The sequence below is a fragment of the Tetrao urogallus genome (assembly GCF_951394365.1).
Source record: "Tetrao urogallus genome assembly, chromosome: 14".
Taxonomy (NCBI): domain Eukaryota; kingdom Metazoa; phylum Chordata; class Aves; order Galliformes; family Phasianidae; genus Tetrao; species Tetrao urogallus.
The window spans coordinates 1,408,083-1,432,351 of NC_136827.1; the positions used below are offsets into that span (position 1 = coordinate 1,408,083).

Here is a 24,269-nt window from a genome sequence, read left to right on the forward strand (position 1 = left end):
GCTGCTTTCCGTGCCGGCGGCCGGGGGGCTCCACATGGGACAGGGAAGGTTGTGCCGAGGGCCGGGGTGGGGTGGGAGCTGTCTGCGTCCGAGGGGACCGGGCGGCGAGATGGAGGGTGGCGAGGAGGGAGGGAGTGCACGGCTGAGAATGCTACGGGTTGTCCTCCTGGGACGGTGGTGGCGATGGGGAGAGGGGCCGGGGCGTTGCTCCTGGATTGTCACTTGGTCGGCGACGCTGCTTTGCTGGCACCCAGCGGTGCGCCGTCGTGACGCTGTGGGACAGTAGGAAAGGAGCGGACTGCTGGAATGACCGGGATCCGCGGGGTCCCGAGGGCTGTTCGCTCTGTCTACACGCACACACCTCGTCCCGCCCCCTCCACCGCCCCCTCTCGCTCTGCTGCCCTTCTCCAACGAGATACTTTTTTTTCTCGGGACGCACTCCTCTGTTTCCCAGCCGCCTTTTCTGGACGCTTCCGCTCCGTTAACTCGCACCGCCGGACTTTCCCCGTGCGTGGGGACGGGATGAGCGCTCACTGAGTCGGGCCTCCCGCGGGGGCGGGCGGGCAGCAGCTCTCTGAGCCCTGCGCTCCGTGCAGTTATTGGCCGGGACTCTATGTGCCGCTGTCGACCAATGCTGGAGCGGGAGATCGGGCGGCCCGGCCCCGCTCGGAGCCGGGATGAGGCACTGAGAGGCTGAGAGCGAGCCGGCCAGTGAGTCAGAGCCGTGCCGCCGAGCGATGCCCGTCTCTCCGCCGCACGCCGCTTCCCGGAGCGCTGGGCAGCGGCATGAAGGGGCAAGCTGAGGATTTCTAGGGGGAAGAGGCGGGGAGCGATGAAAGGCGTCGCTGCGAAGAGCCGCGGGGTGACGCCGGGGCAGGTACTGAGCCTCTGCCTCCTGCTCGCCGCTTCTTCCGGGGCTTCCGCCGCCATTCGCTATGCCATCCCCGAGGAGGCGCGGAGAGGATCGGCCGTGGGCAACGTGGCAGCCGACCTGGCGCTGGACCCGGCGCGGCTGTCGGGGCGGCGGCCGCGGGTTGTGTCCGGCGGTAGCAAGAAGTACTTCGCGGTGGATGCGGCGAGCGGTTCGCTGCTGGTGAGCGAGCGGATAGACCGCGAGGAGCTGTGCGGAGCGCTCTCCCCGTGCACTCTCAGCTTTGAGATCGTGCTGGAGAAACCTCTGGAGCTGTACAGCGGCGCCGTGGAGATCCAGGACATCAATGACAACGACCCGGTTTTTCCCAGCAGCCAGGCGAGGCTGGAAATCAGCGAGTCGGTGGCGGCCGGGACGCGCTTCCCGCTAGAGAGCGCGCAAGATCCCGATGTGGGAATTAACTCTTTGCAGACCTATCAGCTCAGCGCCAACCCGCACTTCGTGCTGGACGTACAGACGAGGGTGGACGGAAGCAAGTACGCGGAACTGGTGTTAGAGAAGGAACTGGACAGGGAGGAGCAACGGGAGCTGCACTTGGTCTTGACGGCGCTGGATGGAGGCAGCCCGCCACGGTCGGCCCACGTGCAGATCCACATTGACGTGGTGGACTCCAACGACAACGTCCCAGTCTTCAACCAGTCCACCTATAAGGCGAGTGTGAGGGAGAACACTCCCAGCGGCACCCTGGTCACCAAGGTGAGCGCCTATGACCTGGATGATGGGCCCAATGGAGACATCATCTACTCCTTCAGCAGCCACACGCCAGCCAAGGTACGAGAGCTCTTCACTCTGGACTCGGATACTGGAGAGCTGAGGGTCAAGGGCCAGCTGGACTACGAGGAAACAAAGCTGTATGAGATTTACTTACAGGCTAAAGATAAGGGTGCCGTTCCTGGCGTTGCCAACTGCAAAGTGCTGGTGGAAGTCGTGGATGTGAATGATAATGCTCCAGAGGTGACAGTGACTTCGGTGTACAGCCCTGTGCCTGAGGATGCAGCCCCGGGGACAGTCGTAGCTCTGCTGAGTGTAACAGACTTGGACTCTCGAGACAACGGTCTCGTGAACTGTTTTATTCCCCCTGGGATCCCATTCACGCTCAGTTCCTCCCTCAAAAATTACTACACATTGAAAACTAAAGCAGCTCTGGACCGGGAAGAGGCATCAGAGTACAACATCACTGTCACAGCCAGGGACTCAGGTTCGCCGCCCTTGTCTGCAGTAAAACACATCCTGGTACAGGTGTCAGACGTCAACGACAATGCACCCAAGTCTTCACAGGACTCCTATGACGTGTACGTGCCAGAGAACAACGTGCCAGGCATCTCCATTCTTAACGTGAGCGCCACAGACCCGGACCTGGGGCGCAACGGCCATCTCTCCTATTCCCTCCTGCAGGGGGACACCGCCGTGGGTCACCTCTTCTCCATCAACCGCGAGAGTGGTGCCCTCCATCTGCTGACCTCCCTGGACCACGAGGACCAGATGGAGTTCAGCATGATGGTGCAGGTCCACGATGGCGGCTCTCCGCCTCTTGCCACCAACCTGTCGGTCAATGTGTTTGTCACTGACCTCAATGACAATGCTCCCACTGTGCTGTACCCCCTCCCCAACTCCACATCCTCCTACACCGACGTGGTGGCACCGGGCACTCCTGTGGGCCACGTGGTCACCAAGGTGGTGGCGGTGGATGCGGATGCAGGATACAATGCCTGGATCTCCTACACCCTGCTGCAAGCCACCGATCCCACTCTCTTCTCAGTTGGGCTGCACAGTGGGGAGATCATCACAGCCCGTCAGCTCCGGGAGGATGAGGCTCCCCAGCACACCTTGGTCATCCTGCTGAAGGACCACGGGGAGCCCGCGCTGTCAGCCAGTGCCACCGTCTCCATCTCTGTGGCCGAGAGGGTCAAGGAAGCACTCACCGACCTCACCGATGTGACACCCCCACATGACTCCAGGAGGCATATGACTTTCTATCTCATCTTGGCCGTCATTTTGGTCTCGGCCGCTTTCTTCATCACCATAGTGTCAGTGGGCATCTTCAAGTGCTACAAGTGGAGGCAGTCAAAGGAGCTGTTCAACAGCTCCAGGAGCACCCTGTACAGGACACCAGGGCCCTTCCACCACGTTGATGCTGTGCGGGGTGGTTTCACACCACCCAACTTCTACCATCAGGTCTATCTGACCACGGACTCCCGGCAGAGTGATCTCCTGTGTAAAAAACCCATCACTTCCAGTCCCCTGGGGAGCCGCCAGAACACCATGAGGAATGGTGAGCCAGGACTGTACCACCAGATGGTGGGCACCGCCAGCCGGCTCCCCACGCCCGCTGAGGTAACGTAGCCCTTCCTTGGCATGTCCCAGTGCCAAGCTGATCCGTGGCTCCTTTGTGCCATACGCCTGTGGCAGCAGGTTGAGGTTGGGGGAAATATCCAGTTGCGCCATGTTGTTAAAGAGCAGTTGGTTTCTTCCAAGTCAAAGGAGCCATCCTGTGCGCTGATGACATTTGCACTGTGGTGAGCAGGGTCAGGTTGGTCTGTTTACTCCCAGCAGTAGACCTGTGTCTTTTGGATGCAGTTTTGGGTACGCCTTGCATGGCTTAGCCAGTGGAGGCTGAGATCAGCTGGCAACCACTTAAAAATCTTCAGTAGGAACACTGCTGCTTGTGGAGTTTCCTTCCCTTTGCAAAATGAAAACCGAGCGCTTGCAGGTGCAGGTTGGAGCTGTGATCCCTCTGCAACGTGTCCCAGTATGGGACAGGCGAAGTGGGCTGAGAGCCACTGGCTGCTGGTGAGGCAGCAGTGCGTTGCATCCTACCGTATCACACATAGCTGAGGGGCGATGCTGGTCCTGGCCCGTGGCTGCAGAGCAATCTCTTCTCTCCTCGTCTCACTTGGTGTTTGATTCCTGATGGCTCTGGTTTTATTCCCATTTAAGTTCTGTGAAGATGCTCCTCTCAGGTCAGTTTGGTGGGGTCACAGGCTGCCCTCAGGGTTCCTCTGAGCTGGGTGCTGGATGCTGAGCCCACCGCCCATGTCTTCTATTACCATCCCTGTCACAAACCCTACAAGATTTGTAATATGCTGTCTCACGGTGCTGTCTAACATCCTGGCTGAACAAATTGCAGGCAGGAACACGTTTGCGCATGCCAGGCTGCTCCTGTGCTTCATCCCTGGTGGGAATTGTGCAGCATAATTTGCAAGCTTTCAATTACAGGAACACTGCAGTCCTCAGATGTGAGGCTGGGTGGTGGATCCAGCAGAAGGGGGAATCTGGTGGGTTTCCAAGATGCTCGGTGCCGCTGTTGTGTCCCCTCTGAGAGGTGTGAATGGGATCGGCTGGTTGCTTGGGGCGGAAGGAAGTGTGATGCAGTGGAAGCCGTGCACAGACACAGGGCTCTGTGTGCAGCTTCGCACTGCAGCTGAATCACAGGCAGAAGCATTGAATCTCCCAGAGCTATTTTATGTACTTTATTTATTTATTTTTTTTTTCCTGTCTCGCGTCGCTTCTCATACTCAGCATTTCGCACCTGCAGCAGGCAGGAACGGCTGCGGCAGCTGCTGCAGCAAGTGTTTCTGCGCCTTTGTGCAGGTTTTGTTACAGCTGGGGACAGAAATGTCCCCCCAAAGAAGGCTGGCAAGGAGCCTTGGGGATGGCAGGGGGCTGGAGGTGCTGGGGGAGCAGTGAGTGGTTTGAGCCTGGGGATGGAAGGCAATGATAACAGGCAGGTGGTATACCCGAGCTCTACACATCGTCCCTCAGCCCCCCAGGGCTGTGTGAAACCAGCCTCGGCTGGTGGATTTTCAGTCTTTGCGGTGAAAGGTAGAGCTCAGTGCTGCACTGTGTCAAGCCCACAGAGGTTTTACATCTGCAGGGCAGCAGCCAGCTCCAGTCTGATGCAGGGGGGGATGGTGCTGCTGGTCCCTCCCCAGATGCGTGCTGGCTGGCTGTGCAGGTCGTGTCTCGTGCCATGCGGGGTCCCTGCCCCGTTGTGACCCCTCTGTGTCCCCATCCCAAACCCTGGCAGATCCCCCATGCCAGATGCTTGCTGCTTGCTCCCACCACCTGGACATCTATGAGCAAATTCTCTCGTAAGGGGGGGCTTCACCGGACCCGTTTCTGTAGGAGCAGGGCCCCGTGTGGCACTGTCTGTCCCTAAGTGACGCTGCTGCGACACTTCGCGGAGACCGGGTGACGGCGAGTGGCACCGTCGGAAGCCCCCGGGGCGCTTTAAGTCCCACCGGGCTGCAGCCGAGGAATTTACTCCGCAAGAGTTTTTCGTGATCTGGCCCTTTAAGAGCGCTTCTCCCCTCTCTGAGCGAGCAGTAGGCGGGACGTGGGCGGAGCTTTGCACCAATCACGAGCTGCGACAGCGCAGTCTCAGATTGATTGGCAGCAGAGCGGTGCCGCCCGTAGCACTGGAAATGGGCCGGGAGGGGCTGAGGAGGGGACGGGGGCACGGACCGCGGCAGAGCCGAGTCGAGCCTTCCTTGACGGCGGCGATTCCGGGCACCGTCTCCATCCTCGCCCCTGTCCCTGAGGTCCACGGGGTGCCCGGACGGAGGAGACCGGCAGGGCCGAGGCTGCCCCCTCCCCCTCCCCCCACCAGGGCCTGGGGGCACGTAGGGAGGTCTATGTGCCCCGAGTGCACCCCGCAGTAGAGGCTGAGGCTGCTGCAAAGCTGTTCCTGCTGCAACGTGTGCATCTCCTTGGCATCCTTCCCTGCATAATGCCCGATGCTGTGGTCCCATTCTGACCTGTGGGCTTCATGGGTGCTGCTGAGCTTCACCTGTGCCAGATGGGGACGAGGTGCCCAGGCAGGTGGCCGTGGCGCCCAGGCAGGTGGCCGTGGCAAACAGTTGGCTGCTGGCTCTGGAAGCCCTCCCCATGGCACCCACGGCGTTGGCAGCTCTTGGTGTGGGCCTTCCAGGCTGATAGCGGCACCGGTGGCAGCCCCACGGGGTCGGTCCCGAGGCGTAGGCATCAGATGGGCACAGCATTAACCAAGGGGGGAGATAGGATAGGGGAGGGCAGCCCTGGCACCTTGGTCCTCAAACAAGCACTTTTTCATAGGGCATGAAAAAGCCCTTTGGCCCATGCTCGTTAAAGCTGCCCTTTGTGTGCGGGCACGATGTGAAGCCACCATTGTGGGAGCGGGAGTGAACAGGGAGGGTTTGTACCTCGCCGGCTTCCAGGACGTGCAGTTTCCCAGAGAACGGGAAGCGAGCTGAGGGAGCAAGTGAAACAGGCTGGGCCCCGGGGGTGGTGGGCCCCCACTTCCCGCAGCCCCCCGGGTCCCCCATTGGGTGCACAGGGACAGAGCTCTCGGCCAATTGGGTGCTGATCTGAAGCGGGGGATCTGCTCTTCCCCCACCCCCCCCCCGCGCTGGGGCTGTGATTCAGCTCCCCTCCCCCAGCCCACCCCCTCCGCTCGGATGCTGGCAGCCGAGCTGCAGCCTCCTACAGCCCCGGAGCTGCTTCCCCGAGCTGGGGAACAGAGAGCCGGGGATTTTTAGCGGCTCCGCAAGGCCGGCTGTGTCCCGGGTCCGGTCTTGGGCCAGATGTGTGTGGACATGGAGAGCATCAGCCACCAGCGACCCGCCTGGAAATGGCAAGTACTGAGTTTGTTTTCGCTCTGTGGCTGGGGCTGGGTCTCTGGGCAGATCCGCTACTCGGTGCTTGAGGAGTCGGAGGTGGGGACCGCGGTGGGGAACGTGGCCCAGGACCTGGGCTTGAAGGTGGAGCAGCTGGTGGGCCGCAGGCTGCGCCTGGGCTCGGAGGAGAGCCGGCAGCACTTCGCCGTGCGCCTGGACAGCGGTGTCCTGGTGGTGAGCGAGCGGCTGGACCGGGAGCGCCTGTGCGGAGCCGCCTCCAGCTGCGTGCTGTCAGTGCAGGTGGTGGCAGAGAACCCCCTGCAGCTCTTCCGCCTCGAAGTGGAGATCCTGGATCTGAACGACAACTCCCCCAGCTTCCCCACAGCCCGCCGCAGCCTGCGCATCGCAGAGTCCGCCGCCGTGGCCACGCGCTTCCCCTTGGAGAGCGCGCAGGACCCTGATGTGGGCACCAACGCTGTGGGTTCCTACCGGCTGAACCCCAACTCCCACTTCTCTTTGGACGTCAAGCAGCTGCAGGATGGCAAACTCTTCCCAGAGCTGGTGCTGGAGCGCGCCTTGGACCGGGAAGAGCGGCCAGAACTGCAGCTGGTGCTGACAGCCGTGGATGGGGGCAGCCCGGCCCGCTCGGGCACAGCAGAGATAACGGTGCAGGTGCTGGACATCAATGACAACGCACCTGCCTTTGACCGTGCCACGTACAAGGTGCAAATCCCAGAAAACACACCTGTGGGAGCTCTGCTCCTCCAGCTCAACGCATCAGATCCCGACGAGGGCCCCAATGGGGAAACGCAGTACTCTTTTGGGGTGCACACCTCCGAGGCCGTCCGGCGACTCTTTGCGCTGGACCCCCAAAGCGGTGAGGTGCGGGTGAGCGGGGAGCTGGACTTTGAGGAATCGCCCTTCTACGAGATCCATGTGCGGGCCCGCGATAGGGGTGTGCCTGAGATGGAGGGGCACTGCGTGCTGCAGGTGGAGGTGGAGGATGCCAATGACAACCCCCCAGAGGTTCTGCTCACCTCCCTGCTGAATCCAGTGCCTGAAGACACCCCACCAGAGACTGTCGTGGGGCTTTTCAATGTGCGGGACCGAGACTCGGGGCCCAATGGGGATGTGAGCTTGGAAATCTCCCCCAGTGTGCCGTTCGCTGTCAGGTCCTTGCAGAACCACTTCTCACTGGTCACCCGGCAGAGCCTGGATAGAGAAACCACCTCGCAGTACGTGGTGCAGCTGATCGCCCAGGATGGTGGGTCCCCTGCTCTCATCACGAGCCTCACACTGCTCCTCAATGTATCCGACGTCAACGACAACCCACCACGCTTCCTGCAGCCTTCCTATGATGCTTTCCTCCCAGAGAACAGCCCGCCGGGCTCCTTGCTCTGCACCGTCTCAGCTTCAGACCCCGATGACGGAGACAATTCCCTTCTTGTTTATTCCATAGAGGGCCACGTGCAGGGTGCTCCTGCTTCTTCCTACGTCCACATCAACCCCAACAACGGCAACCTCTATGCTCAGCGCACCTTTGACTTTGAGCTCCTGCAGGTTCTACCCATCTCGGTGGCTGTGAGGGATTCGGGATCTCCCCCGCTCCACGCCAATGTCACTGTCTACATTTTTGTGCTGGACCAGAACGACCACTCCCCTACCATCCTGCACCCTGCTGGTGATGGTGATGTCCCCACACCGGAGAGGGTCCCGCTGTCTGCCCCACCGGGCTACCTGGTGACCAAGGTGACAGCAGTGGATGCAGATGCTGGGTACAATGCCTGGCTGTCGTACCGCCTGCTGCCGGAGTCCACCGAGCCCTCCTTGTTCCATGTGTCACAGTACACCGGGGAGGTGCGGACGGCCCGTGTCCTGCGGGACACCGATGTGGCGGTGCAGCAGCTCCTCATTCTGGTGGCAGACAATGGTGACCCACCGCTCTCCACCACCGTCACCATCAGCGTGGCCCTGGAGGAGGAGGCTTTGGAGGAGAGCTACAAGCCCCGGGATTTCCTGGCCGGTACCAAGGAGAAGCCGGACCTGACCCTCTACCTGATCATCGCACTGGCAGCTGTCAGCACGGTGGCACTCGCTACTGTCACCCTCCTTGCTGCCTGGTGCCTGCGGCGCCGAGGCCGTGCTGCCGCTTCTCCCCGCTGCTGCTGGGCTGCCGAATCGCCGTCCCGGGACTTCTTCAATCATTCCAGCCCCAAGCTGCAGCTCTGCTCCGACGGCACCCTTAAGTACATGGAGGTCACCCTGCGGCCCACCGACGCCCAGTCCCAGTGTTACAGCACCTGCTTCTCTCCCGACTCCGACCGCAGCGACTTCACCTTCCTGCGTCCCTGCCCGCCCCCCGGCACCCTCCCGAGGGAACCCGGGGCTTTCCTCTCCGCCGCCGGTACCCTGCGGGACGCCGGCCAGGTGAGCGCCGGGGGAAGGCGGGGCCGGGCCGGGGCCGCACGGTGCCGACCCCCGGTTCCTCCCCCCGCGGGGCGCTGAGGGCCGGGGGTGCCGCCTTTGTCCTCCGAGCCCGACGTGGGGAGCGCGGGGTGGGGATGTGGGGGAGGGGGGCTGCGCGGGCCCACCGTCGCTCGGGGCAGCGCGGCAGGTTCGCGCCGCGCCGCAACCATCGAGCGCCGCGATTGGTGCCGGTGTTGCTGTCCTGAGAAGGAGAGCGGCGATTGGATGAGCGGCGCGGCGCACGGAGCCAATGGAGGGGCGGCTGCGCCGCGCCCCCCCCGTCGAGCCGCGGCCGCCCCAAACAATGAATGGGAGCGGTGAGCGCTGAGCGCGGCCCCGCAGCGCGGGCGGCCTCCTCCGAGGGCATCGCTCCCCGGGCGCCGGCAAGGATGCTGAGGGCAGGAAAGGCGGGCTGGTCCCTGGGGCTGCCGCGTGTCTTCTCCTTCTGCTTGTTCCTGCATAGCTCCTCTGCCCAGATTCGCTACAGCATCCCGGAGGAGCTCACCCGGGGCGCCTTCGTGGGCAATATTGCGAAGGACCTGGGCACCGATGTGGGGAAACTGGCGGCGGCCAATCTGCAGGTACTGTCCGATTCGGATTCGCAGTACTTCTCCGTCAATGTGAACACCGGGGTGATAATGGTGAGCGAGCGGATAGACCGGGAGCAGCTCTGTGGGCAGAACCCCCGCTGCTTCCTCCACCTGAAACTTGCCATCGAGAACCCGGTGGAGTTTTACCGCATCGAGGTGGAGATCCTGGATATCAATGATAACTCCCCGGAGTTCCCCAGTGACGAGGTGTCCTTGCGCATCTACGAGCTGGCATCCCTGGGTGCCCGCTTCCCCATCCAGCCTGCCCAGGACCCCGATGTGGGCACCAACACCCTGCAGACCTATCACCTGAGTGCCAACGAGAACTTCAACCTCAATGTGAAGGCACGCACGGACGGTGGGAAGTTCCCTGAGTTGGTGCTGGAGAGGGCCCTGGACCGGGAACACAGAGCCTTCCACCACCTTGTCCTGACTGCTGAGGACGGGGGCTCGCCCCCCAAGTCCAGCAAGACGCACATCACTATTCAGGTTCTTGATGCCAATGACAACCATCCAGTCTTTGACAGACCATCTTATGGAGCTCGCTTGGTGGAGAACTCGCCACTTGGCACCCTTGTAGTGAAGCTAAATGCCACCGATGTGGATGAAGGGCCCAACGGGGACATCCGCTACTCCCTCAGCAGCCACAACTCGGATGCCTTACGCCAGATCTTTGCCATCGATGAGCAAACTGGAGAGATCCGTGTGCGGGGCAACTTGGACTTTGAGGAGGCAACGGTGTACGAGATTGAAGTGGAGGCCAAGGACATGGGATCGCCCACGATGGAGGAGCACTGCAGCGTGGTGGTGGAGGTCACTGATGTGAATGACAATGCTCCTGAGGTCATTCTCACCTCCTTCTCCAGCTCCCTGAGCGAGGATGCGCTGCCGGGCACGGTGGTGGCCGTCATACATGTCAAGGACAAGGATTCTGGGGACCAGGGCAAGGTCCAATGTCATGTGTCTCCAGACCTTCCTTTCCAGCTGCGCAAAGACTACGAGCACCAGTACTCGCTGCTCACGAGAACCCGCTTGGACCGGGAGCATGTTGCCTACTACAATGTCACCATCTCGGCCTCAGATCTGGGCAGCCCTCCACTCTCCCGCCACACCATCCTGCCCATCACCCTGGTGGATGTCAATGACAACGCGCCCCAGTTTGAGCAAGTGTCCTATGAGGTGCTGGTGGCAGAAAACAACCCGGTGGGCAGCGTGCTGGTTACTGTCTCTGCGGTCGACCCAGACTCGGAGCAGAACTCCCGCCTCTCCTATTCCATCCTGCAAGCTGGTGGGACAGAGCCAGGCCTGGATCCGACTCGCTACCTCTCCATACACCCTACAAGTGGCCAGATCTCCGCCAAACTCCCCTTTGACTATGAGCAAACCACCTATCTCCAGTTCCACGTAGAGGTCTCTGATGGTGGCTCCCCAGCCCTGAGGAACAGGACGCTGGTTCACGTGTTTATTGCAGACCAAAACGACAATGCCCCGCGGGTGCATTTTCCCAGGGCTGGGGAGGATTCCGCCACCCAGTTACGCATCTCCCCCTCCACCGCCCCTCTTGCTCTCATCACCAAGGTGGTGGCCATAGACGCGGACTCGGGGCGCAACGCCTGGCTCTCCTACCATCTCATGGAAGCCACCGAGCCGGGACTTTTCAGCGTGGCCCTACGCTCCGGGGAGATCCGCACCACCCGGGCCCTGCAGGAGTCGGATGCTTCTGCACATGAACTGGTGGTGGTGGTGCGGGATGCCGGGGAGCCACCGCTTTCCACAGCCGTCACGCTGGTCGTGTTGGTGGAGGAGAGGGGCCCCGAGGCCCTGCTAGGCTCCGAGGCTCAGGCTGCAGACGGTGGGGGCTTGCCCACCATCACCATTTATCTGATTGCTTCTCTGGTGCTCATCTCCAGCGTCTCGCTGGTGGGACTGGCAGTGCTGGGTGTGCGGTGCGTACGGCGGGGCTCCGCGCCTGCTGTCCAGGGCTGCAGCGTGAAGAGCGTGGACACGCTTCAGCCCCCGCCCAGCCACATCTTTGGGCACTTGCACTATGAGCCCAAGCAAGGGGACACGGTGATGGGCGTCCAGGTGACGGCCACGGCTCCCCCAGCCCCGCGCTACCGCTCCTGCTTTTCACCCGTCTCTGACATCAGCGAATTCATGTTTGTGAAACCCTCCGTGGGCACAGCCGGTGTGAAACCGTCGGCGCCCAGCGAGGTGAGCTCGGGAGCGGGAGATCCCGGTCCCCGGCCGCCTTCGGGAAGGGGGTGCCGGCCGGAGCCCGCCCGCCGCTGCCGGGAGTCCCCGGTTACCGGTGTCGGGGATCCCCGGCGCCCGCCCGGCGCTGCGGAGGCGGAGTGGCGGCTGCGGGAGGGGGGGGGGGGGGCTGCGCCGTGCGTATTTTGAGGAAGGCGGTGGAGGAGGCAGAGAGGAGGGAGGAGGAGGAGGAGGAGGAGGAGGAGGAGGAGGGGGCTGTTGAGAGACGTAGAATTGTCACTCGGTCCATCCCCTTCGCTCGCTGACTTTGTGCGCTTTCGGTGTGCCGGGGAGCCGCTCGGCCGAGCTGCCCCCCCCCCCCCTCCCCCGTCCCTTCCCTCCCTCCCTTCCTTCCTTCGTTCTTCCCTCGCGGTCCCGTTCCCGTGGCTCCGGCGGCAGCTTCGTCCCGACGCGGCGCGCTCGGATCGGGGCACGGGGCTCTCGGTACGGCGGCGGCGGCGGCTCCGGGGCGGGCGGCGGGGGGAGCCGGTGGAAGCCGCTTCCTCTCCGCTCGCACAGCCGGCTCGGCATGCTGAAGGGCCGGGCTTCACCGTGGCAGCTCCCGCTGCTACTCGCAGCCCTTTCCAGCCTGCAGCCGCCCGGCAGCGCGCAGCTCCGTTACTCCATACCCGAGGACCGGGAGCCGGGCACTCCGGTGGGCGACGTGGCCAAGGATTTGGGAGTGGAGGTGCGGAGCCTGGCAGCCCGCAACCTGCGCCTGGTGAGCGAGTCTGAGCAGCGGCACTTCCAGGTGGACCTGGCAGCAGGTGTGCTGCTCCTCGACAGGAGGCTGGACCGCGAGGCATTGTGCGGGCAGAGCCCCGCCTGCTCTCTGCACCTCCAGCTCGTCATGGAGAACCCCCTCCAACTCCACCGTGTCGAGGTGGACGTCCTCGACGTGAACGACAACGCGCCGCAGTTCCCCAAGCCGGAGGTGGTCTTGGAGATCACAGAGGTGGCCAACCCTGGGACTCGGCTGCCGTTGGAGGTGGCAGAAGATCCAGATATGGGCTCCAACTCCATCTCCACCTATGAGCTCAGCCCCAGTGAGCATTTTGGCCTGAGCATCAACGTGAGAGGAGATGGGGTCAAAATGCCTGAGATCGTTCTCAAAAAAGCGCTGGATAGAGAGAAATTGGCTGTTCATCACCTAATCCTAACAGCACTGGACGGAGGGAATCCAGTGAAATCTGGCACTGCCAAGGTCACCATCCATGTCCTGGATGCAAACGACAACCCTCCTGTTTGTGACCCACCTGTATCCAAGGTGAATCTGGAGGAGAACGTGCCAGTGGGCACTCTGGTCACCAAGCTGAATGTCACCGACCTGGATGAAGGCCCCAATGGGGACGTGGAGTATTCTTTCAAAACTAGCAATAATGCACCCGGTAAATTCACTAAGCTGTTCAGTTTAGATTCCCGGACGGGGGAGATCAGAACCAAAGCCCCTTTGGATTATGAGGAATCCAGTGCTTATGAAATTGCAGTCCGAGCCCGGGACAAAGGATCCCCAGCCATGGAAGGACACTGTCATCTGCGGGTGGAATTAATTGATATCAATGATAACAGCCCTGAGATCGTGCTGACTTCTCTCTCCAGCCCTGTGCTGGAGGATGCGACCCCAGGAACGGTGATTGCCCTCATCGGTGTAAAGGACAGCGATTCTGGGGACAACGGGCACGTCCATCTGCAGATAGCCAAAGAGCTCCCATTTAAGCTGGTGTCATCTTTCAAAGAGCACTTCTCACTGGTCACAAACGGTCCCCTCGATCGGGAGAAGGCCAGTGGGTACAACATCACTGTGAGGGCTACGGATTCAGGATCACCACCAAGGGCCACACAAAAAACTTTCTATCTCCAAATCGCCGACGTCAATGATAACGCACCGAACTTCTCCACCCCTTTTGATACAGCTCACGTGCTGGAAAACTCTCTCCCTGGAACTTCTGTCTTTTCAGTGTCTGCATCCGATCCTGATGAGGGTAGTAACGCCAAGCTGACTTACTCCATCCTGGACAATGGGATGCAGGACATACCCATCTCAACTTACTTCCGCGTAGACCCAGACAACGGCACCATCTACACTGTGAGGGCTCTGGACTATGAGCAGGACAAGGTGTTCCAGGTGCCCGTGGAGGTGAAGGATTCTGGCTCTCCTGCCCTGAGCAGCACTGCAGTTGTCCACGTCTTTGTCATGGATCAGAACGACAATGCCCCCACCATCGTCTACCCGTCCGTCCCTACAGGTTCTGCCTTCCACCAAACCATCCCACCCTTGGTAGAACCTGGCTACCTAGTCACCAAAATCGTGGCTGTGGATGCCGATAGCGGCCATAATGCCTGGCTGTCCTATCAGCTGGAGGATACGGCCGAGGCTCTGCCCTTCCAGGTGGAACATCGCACCGGGGAGGTGCGTGTTGCAGCGGCTCTGGGCGAGTCGCCGTCTCCCCACCGCCTGGTGGTCCTGGTGCACGACAACGGGACGCCGTCCCTCTCGGCCTCGGTGGTGATTGTCATTTCTCCAGAGGAAGATGGCGTGCAGGACTTTGCCAAGTCCTCCGACTTGCCTCAGTCATCTCCCAAGGACAACAACTTAACGCTGTACCTCATCATCTCTTTGGTGTCCATTTCCCTCGTGTCGTGTGTGGTGTTCGCCGTGGCGGTTGCCCGCTGTCTCAGAGTGGGCTCTGCTGGCTGGGCTCTCATGGGCTGCTGCCGGGGGTCTGCCCGCAAGCCCACCTCCCATCTCCATGGGCAGCTGAGGCCAGATGGCTTCATCAAATACCTGGATGTGGGCAGAGCGGGGCTGGGCTCCCAGGCACAGAATTACACCTCCTGTTTCTCCCCAATGTCTGAGCAGAGTGATTTCCTCTTTGTAAAACCCTTCAGCCACTCCAGCACTGCAGAGACCGTGGCTGCCTATGAGCAGGTGGCCAGCACTGTAGCGAGTCCCTGCGATGGGGTAAGAGATGGGGGTTCTCACTGCTGCTGTGTGAGGTGGCTGTGCGGGATGTTGGTGATGGTCTCCCTCAGGAGGTGCCAGGGAAGGGGGTTGGCTGTGCCGGGTGGAGGTGGGAAATGGGATGGCCATCAGCATACAACAAAAGCGTGCGTGTTTGTGGAGCTGGGAGCTTCCTCTTGGCCCCGTTCGGGCTTTCTGAAGTGATTCTTGCAGTGGGAACACGGGGTTTGGGGTGTTAAACTTCTTGTTTAACCCCTTTATGCTGTATGGAAAGAGAGGAGGAGAAGACCTCAAAGCCAGGTCACCTGGGTGCTCCTTTTGCTCTGTTTTAGGAACGTGTTGGGATTTTTCTCACTCTTTGCCTCTCAGGTATTATTTATTTCTGATTGTGCCATGGTAAAGGACTGCTTTCTAGCTTGGTAGTTCTGAGCAAGAGGCTGAATTCTCTGTTCAGTGCTGAAAGTAGTGCGTTTCTGCAAAGATCTTGCTAACCTTACGTGCCCTTGGGCTCACAGAGACCTGAGCGGCGGGCGTGCTGTGAAAACTTCAGCCACTTGCCTTGGGATATCCAAACCCAGATGGAAGTGGCTCCATTTAACTGCAGCTTTTTTAACTTCGGGATATAAAAAGTAAAGTCACTTTGTGTCATAAATGCCTGCCCTAAATTTGAAAGTGGTAATTGCAATAGGGATTGGAAAAAATAGACTGGGACGGGCTTATCTGATGGGCAGTCGTGTGGCAGTGTGTGTGCAAAGCTACGTGGATCTGCAGTCTGGAGGGTGAGTGTGCAAGTGGTGCGATTTGTATGCAGCAGGAGTGGAGTGGAGCTCTTATTCTAAGGGGACTCAGTAATTTATTCTAATGTATTCCTTCATGAGAATCATCAAAGCTGTGGCGAAATTAGTCAAATCACAGCTGCTAAATAAAAATCTAGGTCAGCTGTACCCGTTTCCCTTCGCCTTAGTAATTGCAAGTACAAGCAGAATAATCCTATAAAGCTGGTGTTCCGTGGTGCAGACCAGGAGCTGCTCCTTCCTGAGGTAACCAGGAGAAACGTCGTCCTTCCCAGGTAGCGTGTCGTCATTTCAGAGTTAATTAAGAGCTTGTGACATTCGGAAGTTGTGCGCCTTGCAGACAGCTCGGCTGTGTATGCTGTGCACAAAGGCGCGATGCACACAGCCTGCTCTGCGTCCATCCTCAGCTACAGAATGCCCGTTGTCTGACAGGGAAACGATAGGGGCAGAAAGCAACACGAGGTCTGCTATGCGTGCTGCTGGGTCTGAAGTTTGCTGTGCTTCCTGAACAAAGAATGCTTTTCTTTCTTTCCTCTCCGCCGTCGGACGTTCATTCTTTCTTCTGCAAACAGAAAAACATTGTAATGCACTGTGACCACAGCGTCTAGGAAAGTCATTCAAACACCAAGTGTGACATGCAGGCTCAGGCAGGCCTTGCTAAGGACAGAAGGACAGGTTAGGAAGCTCTGTCACCACCTTACCTCCCACTGAAAGCATCTTTCTCGGTATCAATTAACAGTGCCACCCCCACCCCCCCAGCTCATTGCTTTAGTGCCATCTCTCCTGCTGGAGCAATGCCCTTATCAGTTTATTTCATGCTTCATTTCTTTCACAGCCTGGTTTCCTGAGCTGCTTTGGAAGATTATTCACTGAATGGTTTTTGTCACGCTTTTTGGTATTCATGCTGGTCCAGAAATACTCAGAAGAAAGGGAAGGAGTGGGGGTGGGGGAGCTTTTTTTTTCCTATTGTTCTAATAGATCTGCTTCACTTGGAAAGAATACACCGATATCCCAGGCTGAAATAATCCAGGATTGGTTTGCAGGTGAGAATGGAGGTATTAAAACTCTTTTTCTATTTCCTCTGCAGCAAGCTCAGCCTAACCCGGACTGGCGCTTCTCTCAGACCCAGAGACCTGGAACAAGTGGGTGAGTGCTCCTTTCTCTGTGTATGGATCTGGTGAAGGCTTTGTTCCTTTACATGTTGCTCTCAGTGTGGGAAGTCCTGGTGGTGGAAGCTCTGTGGATGGAGTTTCCCTGTTCTGGGTAGAGCTGCCACAGAGCCAGAACCAGGGGTGTTTCTGTGCCAGATCTGTGTGGTGATGGTTGGAGAGCTCTTCGCAAACAGCTTTGGTGTCTGTGGCTCAGGTGGGACAGTTAGGAGCTGGAGAGGGCGACGGAGCTGTGAAAGGGTTAAAGGATTGGAGAATATGCTTCACACGGCGTTGTTATCTAAAGCAGATTCTGAGCGTTTGGTTGAGATTTATGCAGGTTCTGAGTGCAGAATTGTGGTTCCTCCCCCTGCTTGGATGCCACTGGGGACTGCTGTGCGTCCCTTTATCTGCTTTGCCATGAGCATCCCATGGCAGTCAGAGGTTGTGTGGGTGGTGGCTGTCCCCAAAGGCCCCTCTGGAGGAATGTGTTCCAGCCCATCCAATGGATCTCAACAGCAGCAGGTCCCTCACTGAGTGCTGTGTCGTGTGTTTTCTGTTCTGGAGTTGGGCTGAGGCTGAGATCTCTGGACCCAGCTCCAATTTTGGGGAGTTGGAGCCCTTCCTGCATTCCTTGGGAAGTGATGTGTTGCTTTGTTTGGGTGAGAGGCTGTCCCACTGGCACTGGGCAATTGGGCAGAGGGGGACTAGGGGAAATAGAATTAGATCTCAGGAGTCAGGAGACTCATAGGAAGGGCCCTTGAGGTCAGGTGCAGCTTTCAGAACTGTGGCTGAGATTTCACCCGTTTGTGCATAATGTCAAAAGAAAGGAGAAGCATTTACTTTTCATCTTCCATGAGTACCATCAGAGTGAGAAAAGACTTGAACAGGGAACCCACCTCCCCAGCCACAGGTCATTGAGGAGGAGGCTGCCTCCTGGGGGATTCCTGCAAGAACAGCTGGCAGCACCTGCTGGAGGGCATCTGGATGCTGTGCTCACTTGCCTGGGTCCTGCAGAGAGAAGAGTCACTGTGTCCCCATGCTTTATGGTTACTTGGTGGCCTCTTGGCCCCCAGGTCCTGGGTTTAGGGATCAGAGCTTGTGTTTTGGGATCAGCACTTGGCACTCACAGCACTGACTGTGTCTGAGTCTTTTTGGATCATTCAGCTTCACGGAGGGGAAACTAAGAGACCGCTAATAGCTGTAAGGAGCGTCGCAGTAATTAGAGTTTTTTATTAGGTTCTCTTAGCTGGCAAAGGTGAAATGGACTGATGGTTTGATGTAAAGCTGAAAGTATTGCTGCCAGGAGCCAGGCATGGGCTTTAAATAAAGCTGTTGCTGGGAGAGTGTTCTCAGAGCTCCGTTCAATCCCCACCACAGAGAACTTTTTTAATCAGGAAAAATCTTTGCAATCATTCACGCTCTGCTTCGAACGACAATTAACTGCAACACCCTGATAATGCAGAAGTGCCCGAGAGCCCCTGTGATGGTTTTGCTGTCAGAGCAGCCCTATTGTTCTCTTTTCCAGCACCCTGCTGGAGCTCGAGGCGCAGCACCAGCACAGTGCAGAACTACTTAAGCTCATGGCAGGGTCCTTTCTTAGGTCATGGGACAGTGGCCTTAACCCAAAACCATGGCGTGGGCCCTTCACATGCTCCCCCTGTGCTGTTCCCTCTGCTCCCTAAGTGCCCTCCCCTTCTGCTGTGCTGGAGCTGCCCAAACCCTGCCCTGTGGCTGTCCCTGCTGTCAGCCCATGTACAGCTGTGTCACCTGCTGCTGACACGTGTCACTCTCTGACATGGGCTCTGCTTGGGGCTCAGCGTGCACAGCATCTCCCAGCAGGAAGAAAAGGGATGTGCTCTTAACTGTATTTGCCCAATCTAAATTAAATAGCAGTGAAAGCAAGACAGCTTAGGCTGAGGTTTGAATGGGTGCCAGCGGGAGCCCAGCACTGACCCTAAGCTGGAACGTGGGCTAAGTATAGGATTTTACTAGACTGTGATTTCTGCAGTGTTGTGTTCCTGTCAGTTAGGACAGGGAACTATCCCAAGTAACTGGGGGCTGGGGAAACCTGGCCACCAAAACAAACCACGCTGCCTCTCAGCAGCTGCAAGCAGCCAGGGCTCAGGGTGAGCTCAGCAGAGCAGGGCTATCTCCAATCCACACATCTCTGCATTCGGAGTGCATCCATATGGGACAAGGAAGCAAACTTTGTGATCTGAAACACAAGAGAGCTCTGGTTGCACATGCTCAGAAAGTAGAGTTCAGACAGCATTCTTTAGAGACAGGGGGGTCAGGGCTGTAGCTGGGCAGAGCAGTTCTCAATCTTGTTTGGGAGAAAAAGGAGGATAAGTGGATCTATTTAATAATCTCTGCATTTTGTTTTCTAAAAACAACAACAGCAACAACAAACCACTCATGCTGTCTCTGGGCAAATATAAATGAAGAAGGAATAATACCGAGCAGCAAATGCAATTCTCAAACAAATCAGATCAGCAGCTGCGGGGGGATTACGATGATGAGCAGTCTGAGTGGTGTGGCCATGGCAGCACGGCAGGGCAAGCATCTCCTTGGTGGGATCTGCATGCAGCAGTGGATTCAGCAAGGCACTGGGTGAGGATTTCCCACCTAGAAAGCAGGGGGGGAAAAATAGGACAGGAGAGAAAGAGAAAGCAGGGGGGGGGGGAAATAGGACAGGAGAGAAAGGCCCTGGGTTGGTCATAGGAGTGAGCGGGAGGAGATGTCCCAGCTGGGAAGAGCTTGTGAATGCTTCCATCATGGTGATCCTCCCATCGTGGGAGGATGGGGATAGCCCAAGTGGGCTAAGCTAGGAAGGTGGTGGGGGGCTCACAGGGGATAGCACTGGGACCCCCAGCTGATTCCAGGACAGGGAGGAGTGAATTCTGAAAAGATAGAGAGCTCTGATCCTGAATTTCCCTGTGCCACTGGTTTCCAGTGCTGGATGTAGTCTGTGGAGATGCTTGCTTCGCTCACCCGTTAAACAGCATCACAGCTGCCTCGTCTGACCCCCAGCCATGCAGGGAGGGGGGAACAAGCAGGGCGTGCTGGCTGGCTGTGGAAATGCTGCAGCAGCAGCACCAATGGGAGAACTGTGAGGGACAGGAGGGTTTCTTCATTCTTGGTTTCTTTTTTTCCCCCCAAGAATTGATCTTTCAGGAATAAAGGCAGCCTGCCTGGGCTGGGTGATGGAAAAGAGCTTCCTGAGAATATTCCTTAAAGCTCTCAAGGAGCTTTGGGTCTCCGATGCTCGCAGAGACTGTGGGTGCTGCTGAGGGCTGCCTGCAGTCAGGGGCTCCTGATGGGTGGTTGGAATGAGGGTTCCTACAGCCCATGGGGCTGCTCCAAGCTGCTGAGCTCTGCTAGTGCCACGTCCTGGGCTGCACTTTGTGGAGTATTGGAGGTTGTCAGTGTAAAATTTGCACCTCCAGCCTAGGTGTATGTTTTGTGTGTTAAACATCTTGCCAAACAAACCCAGGAAGGGCTGGGCGGTTGCGTTTGCAAGGCAGGTCTTGGTGCAGGATGGACTGCAGACCGTGCAAAGGCTCGCAGCTTTAGGTGGGACTGTGATTCCCTATTGAATGTGACAGTGAAAATGTTGCTTTGGAGCACTACGAGCCTGCTTGGAGCTGTGCTCTGAGTGGGTGCTGCCGTCCCCTGTGCTGTTGGGTGCTGAGGTGGGGATAGGAAGGAGAGACCCCTGGTGCTGGGTTGGTGCTCCTGGATGCTTATTGGAGCACACAGAAGCATAGAATGGCCTGGGTTGGAAGTGATCTCAAAGATCATGAATCTCCAAGCCCTCTGCGACATGCAGGGCCACCAACCTCCCCATTTAATACTAGACCAGACTGCCCAGGGCCCCATCTGACCTGGCCTTGAACACCTGCAGGGACGGGGCATCCACAGCCTCTCTGGGCAGCTGTTCCAGCACCTCACCACTCTCTCTGTAAAGAATTTCCCTGGGGACAGGTTGCCCAAGGAGGCTGTGGATGCCTCATCCCTGGAGGCATTCAAAGCCAAGCTGGATGTGGCTCTGGGCAGCCTGGTCTGGTGGTTGGTGACCCTGCACACAGCAGGGGGGTTGGAAACTAGATGGTCATTGTGGTCTTTTTCAACCCAGGCCATTTTATGATTCTATGGTTCTATGATGCCCTGAGCCACCTGGATCCTGCCAGGGGGGACAGAAGGTGTAGAGCATGGTGAAGGGAACCAGCCCAGCCAGGGGATATGTTTTTTCACTCTGGACAGCCTGCAGCATATCAGGAGTTGCATTCTCGTGGCATTATGTATAGAAACATTATTTTGGGGAGTCCAGCAGGTGTGACACGTATTAGTTGATTTTTTTCCTCTCTCCATCTGTTTCCTGTGCAGCTGAGCACACACCATGCTCGGCTACAGAGGCGCAGGGATTGACACAAAGGTGCAATCACGTTTCCAAAGAACGTCTCAAAATAGCTCTCCAGGTGTGTTTGTGGAGTGGGGGGGTGGCAGAGACTTTGGGGCCCTTTGTTCTGACCCCCCTTCCCCACCCCTCCATGCAAAGCAGTATCTCAGCAGCTCAGGAGCATCCCCATTGCTTTGGGAGGCTGCAGATCTCCTCCTGCTTTGCCTGCTAAAACTGTTCGGTCTGTTGTGAAGTCAGGATCTTAAATCTGTGCCTTGTCCAAGCCCTCCCCAGCGCCTATAATTGCATTACAGAAGAGTCAGGGAATGCACAGAGAGTGGGGGAAGGGCGGGCAACATCCTCTGTTAAGGGAGAAGGAAGGAAATCACAGCGAGTTTTGATCTAGCACTGATTTTTGGGGGGAGGTTCAGATTTGGGTGATGGGATTGATTGGGGGAGGGGCTATAGGGTGAGGGATGCTGCCCCCAGGGCATGGCTGAGCTGCCATGGCTGTGTCCCCAGCACACCTTAAGAGGCTGTGTGATGGCTGTCACTTTCCCCACTCCTTGTCACTTTGCCAGCACAAAACCACATGGGGCTGAGGTTTTATTGCTGCTGCTGCTGCCTCTGGCTGGGGCTGGGCATGGGAGGAGGCTGAAGGAAGCTGAAGGAGGAAAAACAGCGATGCAAGGAGGGGGAGGAGGGTGAAAGGGTCAGCTTGAGAGCATCAGTTCTGCTGGGGAGTGGGGCTGGGGGAAAGGGATTGGAGAAAGTGCCTGGCCCTGAAGATTGGGAGGGGAATGCTATGGCTGGTGCTGCCCCTGCCAGCGGGCAAGGAGGCAATGGGAGGCTGGGGATAAATGGGAAGGAAGGGAAAGGGTCCAGGGTGAGGTGGACCCCAGCTGTGTGCCCCCCATGCACAGAGCCTGGTGGGATTTGGAGCGGTGGGTGGAAGCTGCAGTGCTGCTGGAAGGACTGGAAAAGCCCAGTAAAGAGAGGAGGCTGAGCAGGCGACCACCCTGCTGGGCATCTCCTGGGGCCATAGGGCCACATCCTCAGGGTCCTCCTGGGCACCCACAGCACAAGCGTGGCACAAATCAGACTTCCAGCTGCAGGATGAGGAAAACAAGTGGAAAACAAGTTAATCTCGGAAATTCACCGGGCTAAAAAAAAAAAAAAAAAGAGATGTTTGTGAGGCATTTGGATGCCATAGTAACGGTCTCCATAGAAACCCTGCAAGGAAATGAATATTTCTGTACTGGAAGTGGAAATAGGGACGATGCGTTGGCTGGGGTGGCAGAAAATAGCAGGTCAGTGGTGCAAGGCCCACCCTGCTGCGTGGGCTGGTGCCTTCGGGCTGCTGAGCAATGAGGCATTGCAGAGCCTCACCAGGGGCTGCAGGGCATGCCTCCCATTTTGGGATTGTGAGCTTTTGGCTGGGTTTGGTGGTGCCCCGTGTACCCGTGCTTTGATCCCTTGGATGCAGCATCATTGGGTCTGGTTCCTCTTTGTCTCAAACACAGGTTTGCTTCCTTCCCTCCAACCTTAGTGCTGAGATTATTCCCCAAACCTAAATCCAGATGTTTTCTGAGCTTTTGAAGCGTGGAATGGAATGAAACAGGAGGGAAATAAAAAAAGCCACCAACAAAAAAAACAACTCTGTCCTCTGCAGTATGGGTTTTTATAAAAAGCCTATTGAGAAAATGCCATTTGTATTAAGAGCTGCCAGTCCTTGAAGCCCATTTCCATAGGAACCACCTCCTGTTCCGGGCAGTGCAGCCTCAGCCATTCACAGCCCTGTCCTATAGCTGTGGCAGGCAGCCAGCTTTGCCCATCAGCTGTGTGCCTCTTTTTTTTTTTTCCTTCTTTTCACTATGTGAAGTTATTTTAGGATGCTTTTAGATGACTGCATTCATGTTTCTCCTGCCTCTGAATTCCGGATGATTGCGCTCGCAAGTAATTCAGGCACTTGAATTTCCTGCATACAGAAATGAGCTCAATCAGGGCTTCTGCAACCCTGGCATTTCTAAAATAGCTCTCCAGTGTGACATCATGGGGAGCAACATGCTGCTTTGTGCAGTACTGGAGAGTGCTGGGTGCTGTAAGCTTGCAGGAAGGACCTGGCTCTGCATGGGGTAGAACAGGAGGATCTGCAGACCGGGTTGTTCTGCAGGTCAGAAGAAGAGATGGTTCTCCCCAATTTGGCACCAGTAGGACCCCATGTGGAGCCCTGAGCCCAGCAGGAGAGCAGGAGCTGCTGGGGTTAAGTGGTGGCTGCGTGGGTTCTGGTTTGCAATGGGGTTTAGGTTGCTAAGTCCTTTATAGGATCTCTATTCCCAGACCTGACGTGGAGCAGTGCTTGCTCCTCGAGCATTGCCACCCATTGATGCAGGCAGGCCTTGAAGTCTTGAAGCCATGCCAGCGCACGTGTGGCAAGGTATAAATAGGTTATGGGATGCCCCGGGTTGCAGCAGATGGCAGGCAATTCGGAGCCTCAGTGGGCAGCCTCTGCTGTGTCAGGGATGGAGTGTCACCTGCACAGATAAAGCGGGGGAGTGAGAGTGGTGATGTGAGGCTGCAGCCTTTACCCGTCCCCACAGTGCCCACTGCCCACGTCCCTCAGTGCCACGTTTACCCCTGGGGATGGTGACTCCAACCCCCCCCTCCCCCAGGCAGCCCATTCGGGTGCTTTACCACTATTTATGAGAAAAAGCTTTTCCTAATATCCAACCTGAACCTCCCCTGGCACAACTTAAAGGCATTACTCCACGATGTGTTGCTCCGTGATGGAGTAGGGGTCTGATCATGGTTCTCAGCACACTCATACAAGCATCTGCATGTTTAAAATTTCTCTGTACAGGACACTTGCACAGGGAGGAAAGGGAGAGCCTTGCATTCAGGACTTTCCTACTTGCAAGGCGATGATGAAACTGGGGCAGGGACCCAGCCATGGTAGATGTGTGCTGTGATCATGCAGCTGGTGGGACTTTCAGGTCTCCCTGCTGGAAGGAGGGCTGTGGGAACACATCCCTGGCTTCTCTGATGGGAAAGTGTGGCCACGAGTGAGGGGTGGTTGAACACAGCTGCCAGGCACCTGGCAGACATCAATGCAGAGCTTGTTTGAAGGCG

At 57.8% G+C, this 24,269-nt stretch overlaps 1 protein-coding gene across 4 annotated transcripts in view; it reads left to right on the forward strand.

Moving 5' to 3' along the window:
- Positions 1–24,269, forward strand: part of LOC306951775 (protocadherin gamma-C5-like) — a gene marked incomplete at both ends in the record, with an annotated part of 64,553 nt that overhangs the window by 33,665 nt on the left and 6,619 nt on the right. For 2 of the 4 annotated variants that reach the window (XM_079542313.1, XM_079542314.1), the window contains one exon: positions 16,678–16,736. In XM_079542313.1, the coding sequence (XP_079398439.1) occupies positions 16,678–16,736 (59 nt within the window). Of the gene's footprint in view, positions 1–832; positions 3,266–6,492; positions 8,953–16,677; positions 16,737–24,269 lie in introns of those variants that run through there. The other 2 variants (XM_079542312.1, XM_079542311.1) reach the window with 2 other exon arrangements.